Genomic DNA, 21,924 nt, shown 5'->3' on the forward strand with positions numbered 1-21,924 from the left:
TCCCTGGGCTTGAATGGTGGCTCTATTCCATGAAGTCTGTAAAGATCTAGGTTTCTTTTATTTTCTTCTGCCTTTATGTCCTCCATTCCCAAGGTTACTTCATGATCCAAGATGACTGCTCCAACAAGTGCTTCCATTTTTAGCCAGCAAGGATAAGGATGGGCACAAATGCCTCATGCCAGTGATCTCCTAAGGGAAGTACCTGGATGCTGCCCTGTGCCACTAGTGCAAGGGGGACTGAAATACATATTTATTTTGGAAGGCTAAATGGCTGACTGAAAATCAGGGATTCTAAAATCATAGAGGAACAGGAGAAGAGATATTGGGGGACAATTGGCAGTTTCGGCTGCAGTACTCTCTTTTGGCCGTTCTTGTTATCTGTGCACTCTCCTGTATCTGGAACAAGCTCACTTCATCCCTAAGGGAGACCATTTGTAACAGTTCCAACAGTTGCAGCATCCAGCTCACAGTTTAGGTTCTCTGAGTTATGTACTGTTTGTTCAAAAGGGTCTGATGTAGATTCTTGTGGTCCAGTGATTTAAAAATGAAATGATATGTTATTTGTTCTCCCAACATAATCAATGTACAGTAGTTTATAAATTTAGTGATTTATAAACTGAAAAATATTTTATGTGTCCCAAATATGCAATGAGAGAGTAAGAATAGGATAAAAGGATAAAACCTCTATTTAGAAAAGGCATCATGGGAAATATATCAGTCTATGGTCTGTGGCAATTTCCAAATCCTATTAAGCATGAATAATGAAGACCTCTACCCTGGAAGAAGAGAAAGTTACTTGTTTTGAAAGCTCCCAGCTCTGTCCTTTGGGGTTCTTCCTTGTTTTATGCTTCATGTTCACATCTGGAGAGGGCACTGAAGAGTATTCTCTTGTATACTACACAGCAGGCTGCTTGTGTAGAATAACTTGGGGGAGGGACCCTATCAAAGATTTCTGGAACTCTTTCTCTGAGTCGATCCTCTCTCTCTCTGTCTGAAAATTGCAAATACCTTGGCCTCTGCAAGCTCTAACTCTGTCTTTTAAACTCATCATGACTGCCACACTCTGATTTCTGGAAGTTCCTGCAGTCCAGAAGTTCCTCTATGTGGAAAATGAGGGCAATCATAGGCTTTATGTCATTGATTCCCTTAGGGAACACAGTCCTGTGCTGTCCTTTGTCCAATGTCTGAAAATAGTTGCTCCCTATATTTTGTTCAGTTTTCTGGGGTTTCCTACACACCCCCTTTGGAAGGAAGGAAAGTCTGATAGCAGTTATTCCATAATGGCTGGAAGCCATTTAAAAAATAACAAATGATTCTTTAAAAATCATAAATAATTGTTGAATGTTATAAAATTCACATCTATTGAGATGCTTATGCAAATTTCCTCTTAGTCCATGAATGTGGTGGGTTACCATTGGAAGTGAAAGTGAGATATTGAACCATCCTTGGATTTCTGGGATCAGAATGCATTTACAAATATAAACTGTTGAGTTTCATTATCTAGTATTGTGTTGGGAATTTTGTATATATGCTTGTAAGTGAAATAGACATATAATTCATTAATTTTCTTGAGCTAGTCTTACATGTTGTAGTTTCTTTTCTTTAAAAAAATTTTTTTTAATGTTTATTTATTTTTGAGAGAGACAGAGACAGAATGTGAGTGGGTTGGGGCAGAGAGAGAGGGAGGCACAGAATCCGAAGCAGGCTCCAGGGTCCGAGCTGTCAGCACAGAGCCCAACGTGGGTCTTGAACTCACGAGCTGTGAGATCATGACCTGGGCCAAAGTCAGACGCTCAACCAACTGAGCCACTCAGGCGCCCCTATAGTTTCTTTTCATAAAATGAATGCAAATGTAATATGGCAAGCTAGATTCCTAAATAGAACTTCCTGATGAAAATGTTTTGGGCTTTTTTTTTTTTTTTTTTTTTTGAGATATATAGAGAAAGAGAGAGCATGCGAAAACAGGAGAGGGGCAGAGGGAGACAAAGAGAGAATCTTAAGCAGCCTCCATGCCCAGTGTGGAGCCCAACGAAGGGCTCAATTTCACAACCATGAGATTGTGACTGGACCTGAAATCAAGAGTCAGATGCTTAACCAACTGAGCCACCCAGGTGCCCCATAAAATGAAGGATAAACCGAAAAATAACAAGTGTCGGCAAGGATGTGGAGAAAAAGGAATCCTCGTGCATTATTGGTAAGAATGCAAACTGGTACAGCCACTGTGAAAACAGTATGGAGGTTCCTCAAAAAATTAAAAATAGAAATACCGTATGATCCAGTAATTAATACTGGGTATTTACCCAAAGAAAACAAAAACACCATTTCAAAAAGATATATGCACCCATATGTTTATTGCAGCATTATCTAGAATAGCCAAGATATGGAAGCAGCCAATGTCCAATGACAGAAGAATGGATATATACACACATATATTTTATACACACATACATATAAAATATATATACACACATACACATACACACATAATGGATTATTACTCAGCAATGAAAAAGAATGAGATCTTGCCATTTGCGACTACATGGATGGACTTTAGAGGGTATTACTCTAAGTCAAGTAAGTCAAACAGAGAAAGACACATACCATATGATTTCACTTATATGTGGAATCTAAAAAACAAAACAAACAAAAAGCAGAAACAGACCCATAAATACAGAGAACAGACTGATGCGGTGGGGGGTGGGCAGAATGGGTGAAGGGGAGTGAGAGACACAGGCTTCCAGTTATGGGATAAATGGGAATGTAAGGGAATACAAGGTAGAGCATAGGGAATACAGTCAGTGGTCTTGTAACAGCATCGTGTGATGACAGATGGTGAGCACAGCATAATGCTTAGACTTGTCCAATCTCTATGTTGTACACCTGAAACTAATGTAACATTATGTGTCAGCTATACTTCAGTAAAAGAATGTAGGACAAACTGTTTTCTTAAAAAGTGTTTTCAAAAGTCATTGATGATCTAGTAAGAAAATAAGGGACGAAGTAAGAAGGGAGGCCAGAGGGGCAGTGGAGCACAGCATACTGTGTTTGATCAGAGCCATTTGATGAACAGAGAGAACTTGGATTGGGGTTTTATAGCCTATGGTATGAATAAATAGTTAAATAGTGTCCTCCCCCACAGTGCATACCCACCCAGAACCTCAGAATGTGACCGTATTGGGGTACCTGGTTGGCTCAGTCAGTGGAGTGTGCAACTCTTGATCTTAAGGTCATGAGTTCAAGCCTCACCTTGGGCATGGAGCCTACCTAAAAAAAAAAGTGCCCTTATTTAGAAATAGTGTCTTTGTAGATAAAATTAGTTAAAATAAAGTCACACTGGATTAGGGTGGGTCCTAATCCGATTACTGGTATCCTTATAATAAGAGAGAAATTTGGGCACCTGGGTGGCTCAAGTCATTAGGTATCTGACTTTGGCTCAGGTCATGATCTCACAGTTTGTGAGCTCGTGCCCTGCTTCAGGTGAGTTCGGGCTGCACTTCTGGTGAGCCCCGTTTCTCTCTCTCTTTCTCTCCCTCTGTCTCTCTGTCCATACTCACTTGTGTCCCCCCCTCAATCAACAATTTTTTTTTTTTAAATAGAGACTAATTTTAAAAATAGGGATATTTGGACACAGACACAAAAACCTAGGAGAGAAGCTCATGGGACAATGTAGGCAGAGACTGGAGGGATGCATTTATGAACCAAGGAGCTGGAAACCACCAGAAGCTGGGAAGAGGCAAGGGAGAACCCTTTCCTAGAGCCTTTGGAGAGAGTCTCGCCCTGCTGACATGTTGACTTGGGGCTTCTAGCCTCCAGAAATACGAGAGAACAAATTTTTGTTGTTGAAGCCACCAACTTTGTGGTACTTTTTAATGGCAGCCCTAGAAAATGAATATGTACCCTTTGAAACACAGAAGACAGAGACAAATCAGAGTCTGTTAAGGAGGAGAATTTAATAAGAAACCAATCCTCTGCAAACCTTGGACTTCAAAGAGTTAAACCCTCAGTATTAGGGTGAATTAGAGAAATACTCTGTCCTTCGGGGAGTGCAAAGAAAATTATTTCAAATTTGGGGTGAAGTGAAGTGTATGTGTGCGTGTGTGTGTGCGTGTGTGTGCGTGAGTGTGTGTGTGTGTGTGAGTGTGTGTGTGTGTGTGTGTGTGTGTGCAAGAGAGAGACAGAGATGCTGAAAACTTAGAAGAGGAAGCTGGCCCTCATGTAGGTTGGCAGTTCAAGTTCATATGGTCAGGGTGCTCCAAGAACCCTTCGATGGGACATTGAATATAGAGTGACCTCAGGTTGCTAATGCTTATAGGTGCCTGGTAGACAAAATACAAACTCTCCCTGGTGGTTTCTACCTCCTCCTAGGCCACAGAGTTTCCCACGAATGCAATCCCAAGGCTAATGGGCATCCCTAAGTTAAAAAAAAAAAGGTGATGAATGATAATGAGGGATCATGAGAACAAACCAGCAGTAACCACAGACAGTACGCTTCAGGTAATGGAATTATCAAATGTGTTACAAAAGGCCTATGTTCAGTATCATTTAAGTAATAAATGGTAAGGCTGAAAATATGTGTGGAAACTTAGAAACTATGAAGAATAATCAAACTTTCTGAAAAGAAGTTCCAGACGGAAGTTCTAAAATGAAAGTTTTTTTTCAACGTTTTTTTTTTTATTTTTTTTATTTATTTTTGGGACAGAGAGAGACAGAGCATGAACGGGGGAGGGGCAGAGAGAGAGGGACACACAGAATCGGAAACAGGCTCCAGGCTCCGAGCCATCAGCCCAGAGCCCGACGCAGGGCTCGAACTCACAGACCGCGAGATCGTGACCTGGCTGAAGTCGGACGCTTAACCGACTGCGCCACCCAGGCGCCCCTAAAATGAAAGTTTTAATTTAGTTTATGTTTCACTTGAATTTTAATTTCAAATAAATGTAAAACTCTTGCGCAGCTTGAATAACAGCAAATAATAAACAACTGAAGAGTGAATGCATGAACTAAGAGATAAATGAGAATCAATTATCCTGGATATTGCCTGGAAGATGTACAGGCATTAAGAGCCACAGAGGCTAGAATGAGAAGGTCCACGGGGTCTGAGTGGGGCCCCCGGTGAGAAAGAGGAAATGCGGGAGGCGATATTCAAGGACACATTGGCTGTGAAATTTCTAAACTGAGGAAACTATATGGAGAAATCCATATGGTTAAGAGGCTCAGGGGGAGCCTGGGTGGCTCAGTTGGTTAAGCGTCTGACTGTTGATCTTGGCTCAGGTCACGATCTCACGGTTCATGAGTTCGAGCCCCATGTTGGGCTCTGAGCTGACAGCCTGGAGCCTGCTTAGGATTCTCTGTCTTCCTCTCTCTGCCCCCCCCCCCAACTCTCTCTGCTTCTCTCTCTCTCTCTCAAAAATAAATAAACATAAAAAAAAGGTTAGTAAACCTCAGGCAGAAAAAAAAACAGAAAAACAAATGGACACCTAGATCCACTGTATTGAAACTTCAGAAACCCAAAGACAAAGGAGAAAGTCCTAAATGAAGCTGGAGAGGAAAGAGAAATGGTCTTCAAGAGAATGGGGGACTGAGAAATGACTTCTTGCAGCAACAAGGCAATTCAGAAGACAGCAGAATGATACCTTTGAGATGTTGGTGGCAACAAATTACCTGACCTAGATTTCTGTATCCAGTAAAATGATTTTTGGGGAGTTAGGGCAAAATAAAGAATTTCCTAGACAAATGGAGAGTTTACTGCACAGAGCTCCCAATTAAAAAAATGCTAAATATTGTATGTCAGGCAAAAGGAAAGGGTATCACAGGAAGGTCTGAGGTGCAAGTAAGGAAGAATACATAAAGAGGTAAACATTTGGGTAAATCTAAGTAAACGTTGACTCTTTAAAGCAAAAATAACAATTCCAGGGCACGTGGGTGGCCCAGTCAGTTAAGCATCTGACTTCGGCTCAGGTCATGACCTCACAGCTTGTGGGTTTGAGACCCTCATCAGGCTCTGTGCTGACGGCTCAGAGCCTGGAGTCTGCTTCAGATCTGTGTCTCCCTCTCTCTCTGCCTCTCCCCTGCTTGTGCTCTGTCTCTGTCTCTGTCTCTCTCAAAAATAAATAAACATTAAAAAAACTTTTTAGGGGTACCTGGGTGGCTCAGTCCGTTAAGCGTCCGACTTCGGCTCAGGTCATGATCTCATGGTCTGTGAGTTCCAGCCCCGCGTCAGGCTCTGTGCTGACAGTTCAGAGCCTGGAGCCTGCTTCGGATTCTGTGTCTCCCTCTCTATCTGCCCCTCCCCTGCTCATGCTCTGTCTTTCTCTGTCTCAAAAATAAGTAAAAACACTAAGAAGAAAAAAAAAACCTTTTTAAAGCAAAAATAACAATTCCTTGTGTGTCTCTAAAAGGAAAATTAAAATGTACAATGAAATTTAATTGGGACTGCAGTGAATCCAGTTAGAGTCTTCTAGGATCTTTATGCTGTTCAGGAAGAGGATAGAAACATCCATTAACTTTAGGCTTTGTTAAGAGTAAACTGGGTGTCATAAGTAAAAGGGTGCCTTAGATCAGATTCTTTCAAAAATAGGGGCTGGGACAAGGGTTCAGGGGCGAGTAGCTTATTTGGAGGTACAGGAAATGAAGGTGACAGGGTGGGAGGAGGAGGCAGGGAAGAGAAAAAGGGGCATCATGCCAGTGGCCTGGTCCTTGTTATCTAACCTGTAGTCTGTGCTGCAAGATTGATAAAGGCAATTTTTGTCAACCAAATAAGGTAATTATGCTGGAATTTCTAGGGTAGCAAGTTTGTGAGTGGAAGAGTCCTTGTACATCTCCACTCTGGGCCTCCCACAACCTTTCAGGACCTCTCCCTGGTCAGGCTGACCACTGTCTAGTGTGTCTTTGGGAAGGACAGGGGAAACTTGAGAAGCCATTCTCACCAAATATTCCCCAGCCTGATATTTCCTGGAGTGCTTTGCTGGGGTAGTCCCTTTGCACTCATCACAACAAATGGGAAGGTCTCTGAGATTCATGTTGTCAAGGCTCCAGTATAGTCCCATGTGGGACAATGATACTGGTCAAGTGTGAAGACTCATGTGAAAACGTACAGTCCTCTTCTGTATTCAATTTTTATGTAACTGTCTTTGGGTGTCCTACTCTGTATGAAGAAATGTTTTAAGACATTGAGATTTCAGAGATTGTTGCTATTTCCTAAGAGTAACAATCCCTTAAAAAACTTCAACTCTGATTTATTGTCATAACCATTTTCCTTATTGGTAGAAATCTGTTTTCTGAAAGGCATAACTGTTTGTGAGATTCCTTTCTTAAACCATAAAGGATATTCTTTTACTGTCTTTTTCTTGAAGGCATAACAATATCTGTAAACCCCATGACTTTGGATTCCTTGTTTATTCCTAGATTTTGCTTGTTTGCTGATGGAAATGATCCAGAAGAGAAGGAGACATTGATGATGCAAGAGAGAAGAGCTTGAATGGCAATGAGAACAATGAGAGGGTCACCATACTGGAGATCTGTGGCTTTAGAACATGGCCCCCAATTCCTTGACACTCCTCCTACTGAGAGGTGGGTCTATGACCTCTCTCTTGAATCTGGAGGGTCTTGGGACTACTTTGACCAATAGGTATGAAGGTAATATAGCAGAAGTGATGCCATATGACTTTCAAAGCTATATCATAAAAGGCCATGCAGCTTCTGCCTGGCCCTCCTAGGATACTCACTCTGGAGGAAGCCAGCCATCTTGTAAAAAGTCCAGTTACCCTGAGACTATACCATGCCAGAGAGGCCAGGTGTAGGTGCTGGTTGACAGCCCCAGCTGAGCTCTCAGTCAATAGTCAGTGTCAACTGCCAGCCTTGTGAGTGAGCCATCTTGGACATCCAGGCCAGCTGATCTCTGACAGTAACCACACCACACCAAAAGCCCCAGACAAGGACTTTTAAATCCCAAATTTATGACTGCAAAACTGTAAGCAGAATAAAATGCTTTTAAAAAAATCCACTAAACTTAGTGATAATTTTCTACACAGCAATAGTAATTGGAACAGGCTTCTTATTGGGTCAAAGAATTGTGGGTGTCATTGTGATAATAGTAAGAAAGCAAGAAAAGTAGGAGGTGTTGGTCAGAGAACTGGATGCCTAAAATCAAAATTCAGGAGGTGGTGGGGCGCCTGGTGGCTCAGTCGGTTAAGCGTCTGACTTCAGCTCAGGTCATGATCTCGTGGTCTGTGGGTTCGGGCCCCACGCTGGGCTCTGTGCTGACAGCTCAGAGCCTGCAGCCTGCTTTGGATTCTGTGTCTCCCTCTCTCTCTGCCCCTCCCCCACTCACTCTCTCTCTCTCTCTCTCTCTCTCTCAAAAATAAATAAACATTAAAAAAATTCAGGAGGTGGTGAAGTTATTGGTTATGACAGCATTCCCCATAAAGTGTGGCTCTTAAGCTTTTCATCCTTTTTATAGATTTCTGTTCATAGTTTCAGCCATTGGCATTTTTGCTTTTTTTGTGTGTGGGACTTCTATGGTATATGAACAGAATAAAAGCAGATTAGTTTGCACTTATTTTCTAATCTATGAGAAAATTGTCAGAAAACGTCCTCTGATTTTTTAGAATTGATCTGTGCTGAGGATTGCTGAAACTGTGTTGCTATTTCAATTTTCCCACATAAGTCCAGTCAATTTTGTGTTTTGTAGTAACTGTCCATACCTTAGTGGACCATAGAGCAAACCAAATTATTAAAGTGGTGGAGTTGTTTAAAGGAAGGAAAAGGAGTCTGGAAGGACACTGACAATGGGTGGTTAGGAAGGCAAGAGGAAAACCAATAGTGCATGGGGCCCACAGGCTGAGGGAAGAAAGAACTTCAAGGAGGGATTGATCAGCTCTCTCTCTGGATCTGTTATTTCATCCATACAAGGATGCTATGAGGATCACATGAGGTGACGTGTAGATTTGAAGAAATGTAGGAGATGTAAGGAGCATAAACTCCTTCAGGAGACTTTGCCTTTTCATATCAATGTATCTCTGAGATGGAAAGAGCAGAGTCCTGAGGGTTTGGGAGGAAACGGGTCCCAGGGTGAGGAGCAGGGAGAGAAGGAATATTGAATGATCATGATTGGGATCTGGGTCCATGCCTAGAGCTTTACATGTGTTATCTCACGTGATCCTCATAGCATCAGTGTATAGATGAAGAAACTGGGGTCTGTAGGATTGAGTAACTTTCCCATGTTCAGAGAATTGATGGCAAGATAAAGATTAGTACCACAATCTCTCAGACTCTAAGGCTGGTGACCTTCCATTTGTGCTCTGGGGGCAAATGGAAGACTTCACAGGTAAAATTAGGAGTGGGAGCCCCAACTTCATGACCTTTATACTCCTGGAATCCGCAGGTGTATCATCTGATAAGAGGGAGGGAAGTAAGTGGAGAGGCTTGAAGAGGATTGTAGGAGTGATAATTTGAGATGGAATTTAGACATATAAAGATTCAAAGTTGGTGCAATTCCAGGCAGAAGTAAATCCTGAGGCTCTTTATGGGAGAGGTTGCTAGAATTGAAAGAGTTGAAGACTGTTGACTGATCAGAAGTCAAGGAACTGTCTTACCATGGTGGTGTTGGATGGACCATTTATGTGGATGTCTAGTTTCACGACAAGACAGGATTGAAAGGAAGTCTGGGAAGTTGGGGTAAAAACTCTGTGAATTCTAGGGAGTGATCTGGAGTTTTGTGGGGGAAAGTCATGGAGTTGTTAATATGTCCAGACTCCTTGAACCTCAGAAATGAGGAATGTTCTTAGTGCTCCTAAAATTGAAAAGACAGCATGCATACAAGGACTTAATGCCCCATTTATGGACTGGTGAAGTCCATAAGCCCTCTCATTCATTCATTTGCTCACTCACACATTTCCTGAGCGTGTGCTGTGTTCCAGGCACTGGAGGTTCAAAGAAGAACCTTTTTGGAGGTTCAAAGAGAGATAAGATAGTGTCTCTGCTCTCCTGTAGTTCTCATTCATTAGGGAGGATAACATAAACTATTAAGTACCATTCTTAGAAAAATACCATAATTGAGATGAAATGTAAATTGTGATTAGACACAAAAGCAGGCACAGTCTACCCTTGGCCATAGGTCTTCTTTCCCAAAGAATGATGTTGCCCTTCCCAACTTGCAAGAGCTCCTTCTGCCTTGTGGTTTCCAGGCATTAATCATTCAAGAGCCACATCCTTCCCACAGAAATAATTTAGACAAAGAAATGTCAGCGCACATAATTTCCATCAAGGGGGGAAAAGGATACTTTCATGGCACTCTTGTTGAAACTCCAGCTTCCTTCTTTAGCCAAGTCTTCTCCACAATGTTTCCCTAAACTGCCCCTCTAACCTGTCTGTGTCAACTGTACTCATAACACTGATCTGCCCTCCCCCTGCCCCAATACCTGCTGACCCTGACCTAATCTAACTCTTTGAGCTCCATTTCAACCATCGCTCTCCCCACACAGCTCCGTAACAAGCCAGAACACGTCAGTATCCTGAACAATGCCAATCACATAGTTGGTGCTCAAGAAATAGTTTTTCTAGTTGAATGAACATAGCATCAGGGTTATCACCCAATTCCCAACAGTACCTCGGTCCAGTCTGCGTAGTCTGTACTGTGTCCTGAAAGTTCCGTGTTAGTCTCAATCAAGCATCCTGTGTGATTAACTTCGAATCCAGCCAGCTCAGCATCCCCGGGTCAGATGTATCTGTCCAGCACCGATCAGCAAGATTTGGGAGAGCAGCTCCTTCAGCTGTGGTCAGCTCCCGTCAGGGAAATAGCTCCTCCAGCCCAGTCAGCACGTTTTAGGGAGAAATCTCTGGCGGCCCAATCAGCACCCTTTGTGGGACAGCTCCAACCAGCCCTGATCAGCACCCAGAGGCGGACAGCTCCCTCAGCCCCTTAGGACCCGCAGCCAGCCCAGCCTCGGTCTCCATCCCCTCAGACCCAGGCTTGGGACCCCAACTCTTCTGATTCCTCCGGACGTCAGCTCAGCTCCGGGGCGGCACCCGCCCCTCCACGAGCCCCCACAATCCAATCCCACGGTTAACCAGAGGTCTGTGGACCCAGACAGCTGCCTTCCTCCACTTTCCCACCGTAGGGTTCTCATTTAAGGGTCTCACTCTGTGTCTCCCCACCCGCAGACCCTCCTGTACATATACCTAACCCTCATCCCCGCCAATCCGCTTCTCACCTGCTCCCCCCACCCCGAAAAAAACCCCAAACCCGACCGCTCCCGAACCAGAGCCTCTCAGTCAAACCATCTTCTCTCCTCCAACCAGCTTCCCCGCCGTCCCCCTCCCTCCCTCCCCTGTCCCCTCCCTCCTCTCCCGGATCCTCCCTCCCCTCCTCCCCTCCCCCTGCGGCGCTGCCGCTCGCCTGCCGCGGTGTCCTGGCAGGGTGTCGAGGTGTGTCGGCGGGCGGGGTGTCGCAGGGCGTGTCACGAGGTGACTCGGGGAGGGCTGAGGACCGAGGGAGGGAGCGACGAAGGGCGTGCGGGGCCGTCGCTCCGCGCACCCCTCCCCCCGCCGCAGTCGGCAGGCCTTTCCCCGGAGAAGATGGCGGATCGGGCGGAGATGTTTTCTCTTTCCACCTTTCACTCGCTGTCGCCGCCAGGCTGCAGGTACGCACTCTGGCGCCCCGGGCCTCGGCAGGCCCTTATCTTCCTACAGCCCCCGCCCCGACCCATCCCCAGCCTCCTCCGACCCGGGCCTGCCACCCCACCCCCATCGCCTTTGGGGACCCAAGCCCCAGTCCCCTGTCTGGTCCTAAGGCCTCTGACTCCTGTACATCATCCTCCTTCCCTTCAGGGTCTATTTTTGTCCGCCCCTTCTCCCCCTTCTCCAGGCCTAATGCCCCTACCCCCATATCCCGCCAGGACCCTGTGCCGCACCCAGCTGGGGCAGCTGACCCCTCAAGGGTGGAGGACCTGGGTTGAGCCTTTGAGGGGCAGCCTGTCTGGGCAGGATGCTGAGCCGCCCTCTGTGCTTGGCAGTGTCCTTTTGGCCTTGCTGGGCCTCTCTTCGCTGAAGGCCTGTCTTGGCCTGTAAAGCTCCGGGAGGGAGAGAGTTGAAATCAAGCCTGGAGCCCTGGGGGAAGGGACTGAGGTGGGGAGAAGGTTGGACCTTTGGGTGTAGACCTGCCTTAGACAGAATGGGAGACAAAGTGGCTAGACTCTGCTCTCAGAGCAGGCCCACCTCAACGCACCCCCCCCCTTCTGCTGCTGCAGCTTCAGCTCCCCCTTCCCCCCCTTCCCCCACTCTGCTCAGACTGACTCCCCTGGGGCTGAGGCTGTGACCCAGAGGGGCCTGTAGCCTGGAGGAGAGAGGAGGAGGGGGTGGGGAGGATTGGGGGGACAGATGGCTCTTCTGGACTGGTCATCACTCAGATTGTGGGGGATCCACTGAAGAGCAGAGCCTGGGGTTCAAGGTGATGGCAGGATGTGGATCTGAGAATTGGGGTTTCTGGAGACCATGGGGCTTAGCAGCTGGGGGTTCCTCCTTAGGACCAGCCTCCAGACAGGGAGGGAGTCCAGGGGTGGTGGCTCCCTCAGGAGCTCTGTCCTTGCTCTCTGACCCTGGTCCCCTCCCCAGGCCCCCCCAGGACATAAGCCTGGAAGAATTTGACGATGAGGACCTGTCTGAGATCACCGATGACTGTGGCCTGGGCCTCAGCTATGACTCGGACCACTGCGAGAAGGTGGGAAATGGGCTGGGGTCATGGAACCCTGTTAAGGGAGAACCTCACTTCGGATCTGTTTAATGCTCACTTGGAGTTTTAGGGTGGGTCTGCGCTCAGCCTTGAAATAGAAATCCTTTGACTCCCCCCTCCCTTTTGGCCTCCTGGTCCAGGGTCTTCCTTGATATCAAACCTCTCTTTTCTCAGACTCTATGCCCTCCACAGAGGGCTGTCCCTAGCATTCCTCCCCTGGCCCTGTCACTGGCTAGCTTGGGGGAGGGGAGGTGTGCCTATGGTTTGGGTGCCTTCTGTCTTCAGACTACTTTCTAGGAAGATCTAACCCCTTCCAGCTGCCATCTCCTTCCTAACCCTATCCCCATCTCTCAAGCTTCCATCTATCTGCCCTACGTCTCCACCCCTAATCTTTTCTCCTCCCCATCTCCCCCTTCTTCTTCTCTTCTCCCTCCCTTTCTCCACGTTTTTGTTTTTACTCACTCTAGAACATTTCTGAGGAACTGCCATGTGGCAAGTGCTGGGGGCTTCCAGGTGTGTGGAAGGAGAATGGGACCAGTGTGCCCCTTGCCCTTGGGAGCTTCTAACTCAGTAGGGGAGAAAGTCATAAGAGGCAATGGCTGGCTGCCTGAGTATCAAGGACTGGGCTCCTAGGTGCACTGAGGGGGAAGGGAACTCAACAGAGACTGAAACCATTAGGGAGACTTTCTGGTGGAAATGGCACACAACCTTGCCCTTAGGGACGACTAGCTGGGGTTGGGCAGGTGAGGGAAGTAGGGAGTGGAGGAAAGTGATTAACTGTGTCAAAGGCCCTGAGGTGGGTGCAAGCTTGGCTTATCCTGGGCTGTCTTCATGCATTCCACTTAGCATCCACAGGCTAAGTCTTGTTTTCGGTGTAGGGTACACAATATGGACACGGCCCTGCTCTGGTGAGGCTTGCAGCTTGCTGGGGGTGTAGAGTAATTGTGAGTTGTGTCAAAGTGCTATGAAGACAGGAGTGTTGGTGTCAAATGTGACGAGGTTTGGGAGCAACATGAGGATGGCAGGTGGGTTGCGGCCGCTCTGAGAATTTCTGTCACTTAAGCTTAAGAGTCTGGGCTCTTAGCAAGAACTGAAGGGATCCTTTTGTATCTTATGCGGGTTGAAAAACAAACAAATAAACAACTGATCAGTTGATGGGGAGCAGAGTGAACTGGAGTCTTCCCTCCCTTAACTTACAGTTTCCTGCTTTCCCCTTTCCTGGCACCTGGAACCCCCAGTCACTATTGAGCTCTGGCCCAGCTCTGCCTGTCCCTCCTTCTTGCAGGACAGTCTCTCCCTGGGACGTTCGGAGCAGCCGCACCCCATCTGCTCCTTCCAGGACGACTTCCAGGAGTTTGAGATGATCGATGACAATGAAGAGGAGGAGGAGGAAGAAGAAGAGGAGGATGAGGAAGAAGAGGAGGAAGGAGAAGGGGAGGGCAAGGAGGGAGGAGGCCCTGGCTTAGAGGCCCCTGCCCCAGAGGAGGCCCTGATCCCCTCCCCCTCCATGGAGGAGCCCCACAAGAATCGGCCCACCACGCTCCACCTGACTACACTGGGAGCCCAGGTGAGCACCCAGACCCACCTACGGCACCCTGGAACTAAACCTGGGTTTCCACCATCTGGAACTCTGCTCCCCACGACAGCCTGTCCTACCCCTGAGAGCTGGAGACCCTCCTGGGCACCACTGTCTTACTGCTGTTCCCCCCCCCCCCCCCCCCCCCCCCAGGACTCCCTGAACAACAATGGAGGCTTTGCCCCAGCGCCTCCAGCTTCCTGGCAGGAAACAGTCCTGTGCTCACCTCCCCAGGAGCCCCTCAGAGGTTAGCGGGGTGGTGGTGCTGGTGGTGGGGTCACAGGAGGTGGGGGGGAGGAAGGGAACCTGGTGGGCTTGCTGACATATACCCCTGCTCGGCAGAGTCACCCGCCCCCCTCCAGCCCACAGACGCGAGCCCCTGCAGGGCACAGTCGCCTGTGCGCCCAGGCTGCGATTGCGAAGGGAACCGGCCGGCGGACCCCCCCGCGCCCTGTGGGGCCTCGCCCTCGTCAGATCCTGGCATCGAGGCCGACCTGGGCAGCCGCTCCAGCGGGGGCCGCGGAGGCCGGCGCAGCAGCCAGGAGCTGTCGTCGCCAGGCTCCGACTCGGAGGTCGCTGGGGCCGCACGCCTGGGGCGCATGATTTCCTCCATCTCCGAGACGGAGCTGGAGCTGAGCAGCGACGGCGGCAGTAGCAGCAGCGGCCGCTCCTCGCACCTCACCAACTCCATCGAGGAGGCCTCGTCGCCTGCCTCCGAGCCCGAGCCCGAGCCCGAGGCCCCGTGCGAGCCCCCGCGCCGCCCCGCCTTCCTGCCGGTGGGCCACGACGACACCAACAGCGAGTACGAGTCAGGGTCCGAGTCCGAGCCAGACCTCAGCGAGGACGCCGACTCGCCCTGGCTGCTCAGCAACCTCGTGAGCCGCATGATCTCCGAGGGCTCCTCGCCCATCCGCTGCCCTGGCCAGTGTCTGTCCCCCGCGTCGCGTCCCTCGGGGGAGCCCGTGTCGCCGGCCGGCGGGGCCACACAGGCCCCTGAGGCGGCTGCGGGGCCGGGCGGCGTGGAGCTGGTGGACATAGAGACGCTGTGCGGGCCGCCGCCGCCCGTGCCCTCGGCACCCCGGCCTGGCCCTGCGCAGCCCGGGCCCTGCCTCTTCCTCAGCAACCCCACACGCGACACGATCACGCCGCTGTGGGCCGCTCCGGGCCGCGGCGCCCGTCCTGGCCGCGCCTGCTCCGCCGCCTGCTCGGAGGAGGAGGAGGACGACGACGAGGAGGAAGAGGAAGAGGATGACACTGACGACAAGGCGGGGCCCCCTGGGGGCCGGAGCGCGGGCCCCGCGGCGCCGCTGGACGCCTCGCTGGTATACGATGCGGTCAAGTACACGCTGGTGGTGGACGAGCACACGCAGCTAGAGCTGGTGAGCCTTCGGCGCTGCGCTGGCCTCGGGGAGGACAGCGAGGAGGACAGCGGCGGGGAGGCCAGCGAGGAGGACAGCGGCGGGGAGGCCAGCGAGGAAGAGACAGCAGCTGCACTTCTGAGTGGCGGTCAGGGCCCGGAGGACGCCTCCCCAGACAGCCCTGACCTCACCTTCTCCAAGAAGTTCCTCAATGTCTTTGTCAACAGCACATCTCGTTCTTCCAGTGAGTGGGAAGTGGGGGAAGGGGGATGGTCCCGGGGAGCAGGCAGGTCCCCAGAGTGCGCCCAGGGCAGCCTGAGGTCCCTCACGGGGCGGGGACGCCTGCGGGGATCGATGCTCCTCCTCGCCCCGATGGGCTGGTTCCCTTTCCCTCCCTGACTCAGGACGACCTACAGCAGACTGTTGGGGGGAGGAAGTTGGCCAGGCCTTCAAGTACTTTCCTTTCCCACCTCTGAGTCTGTCTTTCCCTGTCTCTGTCACTCAGGCACCGAGTCCTTTGGCCTTTTTTCCTGCTTGGTCAACGGGGAGGAGCGAGAGCAAACTCATCGGGCCGTCTTCAGGTACTGCCTCCTCACGTGCCGGCAGTGATCCCCAACCTTGGTCTGCAGACACCGTTGGGCCCGCGGGGGGGACGCGTCCCAGCCAGTGCTGCCCCTCCTCCAGTGATCTCCCACCTCTGACCTCATCTCAGGTTCATCCCCCGCCATCCGGATGAACTGGAGCTGGATGTGGATGACCCGGTGCTGGTGGAGGCCGAGGAGGACGACTTCTGGTTCCGTGGCTTCAACATGCGCACAGGGGAGCGTGGGGTCTTCCCTGCCTTCTACGCCCACGCGGTGCCCGGTCCTGCCAAGGACCTGCTGGGTGAGGTCCCATCCCCGAGGTGTAGTTTGCTACCCAGCCGCCCTCCTCCCCTCCCCCCCCCCCCCCCCCCCCCGCCCCGCCACTGGCCTGATCTAGACCCCTTATGATACTCCCCTCCCCTCCCCACCCCTCCAGGGAGCAAGCGGAGTCCCTGCTGGGTAGAGCGGTTCGACGTGCAGTTCCTGGGCTCTGTAGAGGTGCCCTGTCACCAGGGCAATGGCATCCTGTGTGCAGCCATGCAGAAGGTCAGTCTGGAGGCAGGGGTCCACCTCAGTCCTGTAGGCTTGCACAGCCTCTGGAGGCCCCAGGCCTCTGACCATAGAGGGTTCAGGTGGGGCCTTGGGAGCCTCAGGGGGCAGGGATCCCAGCTCTGATTCAGAGGCCTGGTCAGAGGGCAGAGCTTGGCAGCTGCCTCCCAGCACCTTGGGGTCTCTTGGCGGGCTCAGTGGGACCTCTGCTTTCCTGCAGTCCATCTTCTTTTTGTCTGCAAATCAAGACCAACTCTCATACGTCCTTTCCTCCGTCATTTGCTCCCTCATTTGTTCTTAGTCAACATTTAATGAGCACCTGCCCTCTACTGGTCCTGTGACTGAGTAGAAAAGCAGCGGAAGAGCAGGACGGCCCTGTGCCTGAGAACTCCCATCCAGCTCGTGGGGTGGGCAGTGAGGAGGCCTGGGGTGGTGGGAGCTGTGGTCCTGTCTGGAGGAACAGAAGGAAATGGCAGGCTTTGTGCAGAGAGGTGACCAGGTGGTCCTGAGCCTAAGGAATGGCCAAGACCCCTGGCTCACACGTTCGAGAGTCAGTGCCAAGAGCGTTTATCCATAATGCAAATGTTGCACCAAGGGGAGACGAAGACACCCTTGTAGGCCCTTGAGACCCTCTCTCCCCTAACTTCTTCCCCAGATTGCTACTGCCCGGAAGCTGACGGTCCACCTGCGTCCTCCTGCCTCCTGTGACCTTGAGATTTCCCTTCGGGGGGTCAAGCTGAGTCTAAGCGGAGGACCTGAGGTGGGGGTGTGGGGGTCTGAGGCACAGGGGAGGCTGGGGACGGGCTAAGGCAAGAGGGTCCGACGGAAGGAGGGTGGCAGGGGTGCCAGGAGTGGCTCCAGGCCCTCCGTCTAACTTGGCAGACACCTGCCGCCTCTGCTCTAGTTCCAGCATTGCAGCCACTTCTTCCAGATGAAGAACATCTCCTTCTGTGGCTGCCATCCCCGCAACAGCTGGTGAGAGCCTTCTCTTCCTCAGAGCCCCCATAAAACCCCAGGGCCGCCCCTGTGTGATTCCCGTCCTCCACCGCCCTGACTGCCCCGCCTGCAGCCACGTGGCTCTGTGAGTTGAGCCCTTACATGGCGCCCGCTCTGCACTGGGCTCAGGAGACACGGACAAAACAAGCTCCCATCTGGTCCGGGTGGGGAGACAGACACATAGACAAGTCAGCACTAGAAGCATCTATCGGGGCCTGGCAGATGTCGCTATGGGGCTCCAGTGAGCAGACCTGTAGAGAGGTGGGTGAGTTCTCTTGGGACTCAGGTGGGGACTGGAAAGCATTCTGTGAGCCTTGGAAGACAAGTAAGTAACGGGGCAGGTCTTGGTAGGGAGCCAGGTGAGCCAAGGCTGTGGGTGGGGGGTACTAGGTGTCTTGGGGAACAGCTGGAATGAGGCTGGAGGGACACTAGGAGTACCGGTGGCCTTTGACTCTGTCAAAGAGCTTGTATTTCATCCCATTGGCAGTGGTGTCACTGAGTGTGACTCAGTTGGGTTGACCAGCTGGCTTGTCAGGATGCAGAGCTGGAGTAGAGTGTCAGGGCTCAGACCAAACAGCAGGGCGCTCGGGCACCACGGGACTGGTCTGCATGGAGGCCACACCTGCACGGGCGGCGGGCTGAGGGTGGCACTTCCGGGAGGGAAACTGCATGTGCCACAAGCTCAGGTCTGGACACCTAAACACGACCCAAGCGCAAGCGCATGAGAGAAGGATGGTCGGACCAGTGGTTTAGGATGCAAGCAGTGGAGGTGGTGGGTGGAGGGGAGGGGACACAGGAGCTGCTCTCCTGGCCAGACCTTCCTAATACGCATTACTCCGGAACTCGGCGCAGTCCTTCATGGTAAGGAGGCGCTGATGAAACAGCGTTAGGCGAAGGGGTAGCTCACTTCCTTGTGAAGGAGGCAGCAGGTCCGGAATGTGCCGGATGAAACTGGAGTACGTGGCTTGTTAGGTCGCAGATCGCCACAAGTACTCCTGCGCTGCCACAGACTGGCCGTGCGTCCTTGGGCAGGTTTCTGACTGCCTCGGCGCCTCATTTCCATCACGTAGAGACAGTAAACGGGACACCGACCTCACGGGGCTGTCGTGAAGTTTATGTGAGGTGGGAGCAGGAAGGGCTGAGGGCGGTGCCCGGGACTCGGTAGCCCCACCGAAGCGACGGTGACGATAAATGTGACTGAACGCGGCGTTTGAGATGCGGCTCTTCACCGACAGCACGAGCATGTTGTTTTGGCCGTGACACTGTCATGTGGATTCCCATGTGGCAGAGCCACAGGAGCCCAATGCAGTGTGATGTGGGTTGGATGGGCCACAGTGGGGGAGACTCCAGACTCATGCCGCGGGGCTCTGACAGGCTCTCCCTCGGGACGGTAACTTTCGTTAATGTCTTCGTGAAGAGAACAGGGCAGATTCAGGGAAGAGTCGGGGCGGTGACTGAAAGGTTGTGACAGAACCAGAGTGGGAGGTGTCTCTCCATGAAGAGGGTTTTGCGGGTTGAGGGCCAAGGCCATGCCCCAAATCAGAGCTCAGATAAGAGCTGCAAGAGTTGGCAGGACCAGAGATGGGACTGTGCAGGCTCACGTGACTCACATCTAGAGGGCAGGAGGGAGGCCCTGCCGTGTGCTCTGGGTGGGGAGCCACGGAGGCGGGTGGCCCTGGCGGGGCACCCCTGTCGTGGAGAAGGCAACACAGGCCACTCACTCCTCTTAGGTGCCGAGCACTGTGCTTGCACTAGAGCCCAAAAAGTCACCTTGAAATCTGGAAGTCCTGTGACCCACACACTGTCCCCTCCCCTTACTCTCTTCCGGAGCCCTCTGTCCCTGACTCCTCTCCAGATCTTAAGGGGGGCCTGAGGTGTGTGTGCTCTCACGTTCTTCTGCACCAACTCCCCTTCAGCTATTTTGGCTTCATCACCAAACACCCTCTGCTGAGCCGTTTTGCCTGCCACGTCTTTGTGTCCCAGGAGTCCATGAGGCCCGTGGCCCAGAGTGTGGGGTGAGCTGCGGTGGGGAGGGTTGGCCGGGGGGCGTGTGGGACGCAGAGCTGGTGCGTGAGTGCCCGGCGGGGGGTGGGGAGAGTAGGGCTGGGAAGACAGGCAGGGAGGCGAGGTTTGTGGGGAAGGCCTGGCATGGGGTGGGGAGTTTGTACGGGAGTGAGGGGAAGGCCAGATGAGGAGCCATAGAGCTGGAGAGTTGGAAGAAGTTGATGGAAAGCAAGTTTGCAGACGTGGGGCAGGAGCCTAGGGGGAGGGTGCTGGGGGTGGAAGAGGCGCGTTGCCCCACGGGCCCGGAGAGCTGAGGAACGGGGTCCAGGGGTGACACGGGCAGGCCCAGGTGGGTGAGGAGGGAGAACGTGGGGCGTGGGGGTGCGGGTGACTCAGGTGGCCCCGAGTGGCTGGCAGACGACGCTCTCTCCCCCAGCCGCGCCTTCCTGGAGTACTACCAGGAGCACCTGGAGTACGCCTGCCCCACAGAGGACATCTACCTGGAGTAGCCGCCACCGGGCTCCTGCTGCGGGTGCAGCTGGGGCTGGGCGTGTCTCAAGAAGCCACTGCGGCTTTGGCAAGAACTGGACTGGGGGCACGTGGGAACTGACGTCCAGGGAGTTTCCTCCGTGCTCCCCAGGGGCTTCGGGAGAGAGGAGTCCGCACCTCTCCACTTTCCCTCCGATCCGTTCTTTCTCTCTGTGTCGCCCTCATCTGCCCCTTGACCTCCTCCTATCTCCTTGTTTCTGTCTCTGCCCCTCTCTGTGCCTGCAAACTCTCACCCTCTGCTCTTTACTTGGGGTCAGAACTGGGAGGGTTGTAGAGGAAGGAGAGGCTCTAGGTGGCCAGTGGCACCAAGCTCCCAGGTGATCCCCTCCTGCCCCTCCCCTGTGATTTATAAAGGAATTTTAATTTTTATAGTGAATCTCAAGGGATTATCCCATCCTTGACCACAGGGACAAAGAGAGGGACCCCCATACTGCCCTCCGTGGAGCTCAGGGGGAAGCAGGGAGGGGTTCCCCAGAAGGGGCTTGGGGGAGATTAGGAGTAGCTCTGGACGCTTACCCCAAGCCCCCAGACGCTAGGAGGAGGGCGCCCGCCCTGGCCCTGGTCGCACCAGCGTCCGCTTCGCCGCTGCACACTCCCCGCAGTCTAGCGCCTCAATAAACTCTCTGCTTGGTGTGACACTGGCTGTTTCTGGGGGACGGTGGCACAGATAAGGGACTGGGAGCTGCCCCTGGCAGTGGGGACCAAGACTCCCCGTTGATGGAGTCGTGAGAAGTACTCTCCAAAATCATGCCGTGGACCTTCCTAGGGATTCTCCCCAAATGTGCTGGATTGGCCAGGGAGGAAGCTGGGCCCAGAGAAAGAGAGGGGGCACTGGTCACACCTGTGTGTTCCTCTGTCCACACCAGAGCTCCAGGCTGGGGGTGGTGGTCACATGGGGGAGCTGGTATGGCTCAGATCAGTGTGTGTGCGTGTGCGTGTGCGTGTGCGCGCGTGCGCCCATGGGTGTATATGCACGCTTGTGAGTGTGTGAGAGGGAGAACAGGGGGTCAGTCTGTTTCAATCTTAAAATTGGTGTTGAAAAATTTTTCACAGAAATCCAGAAGAAGAAATGTGGCTATTTGTCCCTAGGCCTCTAGCTGGTTGTAGATACTATCTGCCGGAGAATGGGTTTCCTGTCCCCGGTCCCCAGGTGAGCCCCAGATCTTGGGTGCTGGGGTCAGCGTGACAGGCAGGGCCTTCATGAGGGTGGGTCTGGGTCCTTCCCCCAGAGCCAGACCAGTGCAACCAACACTAGGAAGATTACAGGGCAAGTTATGAAATGAGAGTGAGTGATGGGAGGGTTAGACAGATTCACTGCATATAAATTTAAAACTAGTGTCTATGAAAACCACATGCTGTGGGGATGCCCGGATGGCTCAGCTGGTTGAGCATCTGACTCGATTTTGGCTCAGGTCATGATCTCACGGTCATGAGTTTGAGCCCTGCATGGGGCTCTGTGCTGACGGTGCAGAGCCTGCTTGTGATTCTCTCTCTCCCCACTCGCGTGCTATAAATAAATAAGTAAATAAACAAACAAACTTAAAAAAATCACATGCCTCTACTCAAAATAAGAGTTAATAAATG

At 51.8% G+C, this 21,924-nt stretch overlaps 1 protein-coding gene across 1 annotated transcript; it reads left to right on the forward strand.

Annotated features, from left to right (window-relative positions):
* Window positions 1-11,361: 11,361 nt before the first annotated feature.
* MAPK8IP2 (mitogen-activated protein kinase 8 interacting protein 2) lies at window positions 11,362-20,976 on the forward strand. The gene is made up of 12 exons (XM_049626625.1): window positions 11,362-11,636; window positions 12,607-12,712; window positions 14,010-14,291; window positions 14,454-14,547; window positions 14,643-15,902; window positions 16,164-16,239; window positions 16,371-16,543; window positions 16,679-16,788; window positions 17,447-17,551; window positions 17,696-17,766; window positions 19,704-19,802; window positions 20,228-20,976. Exons 1-12 carry the CDS (start codon window positions 11,572-11,574, stop codon window positions 20,298-20,300), a joined length of 2,514 nt encoding a protein of 837 aa, XP_049482582.1. The 5' UTR covers window positions 11,362-11,571; the 3' UTR covers window positions 20,301-20,976.
* The last annotated feature ends 948 nt before the right edge of the window (window positions 20,977-21,924 follow it).

Source organism: Panthera uncia, chromosome B4, assembly GCF_023721935.1.
Source record: "Panthera uncia isolate 11264 chromosome B4, Puncia_PCG_1.0, whole genome shotgun sequence".
Lineage (NCBI taxonomy): Eukaryota > Metazoa > Chordata > Mammalia > Carnivora > Felidae > Panthera > Panthera uncia.

Bases quoted from the DNA above. Each gene is read 5' to 3' on its own strand.
- MAPK8IP2 (XM_049626625.1), top strand. From the start codon at position 11,572: ATGGCGGATCGGGCGGAGATGTTTTCTCTTTCCACCTTTCACTCGCTG. The intron at 11,637-12,606 runs GTACGCACTCTG...TCCCCTCCCCAG, and splicing joins CTGTCGCCGCCAGGCTGCAG to GCCCCCCCAGGACATAAGCC. The intron at 16,789-17,446 runs GTCAGTCTGGAG...CTTCTTCCCCAG, and splicing joins TGTGTGCAGCCATGCAGAAG to ATTGCTACTGCCCGGAAGCT.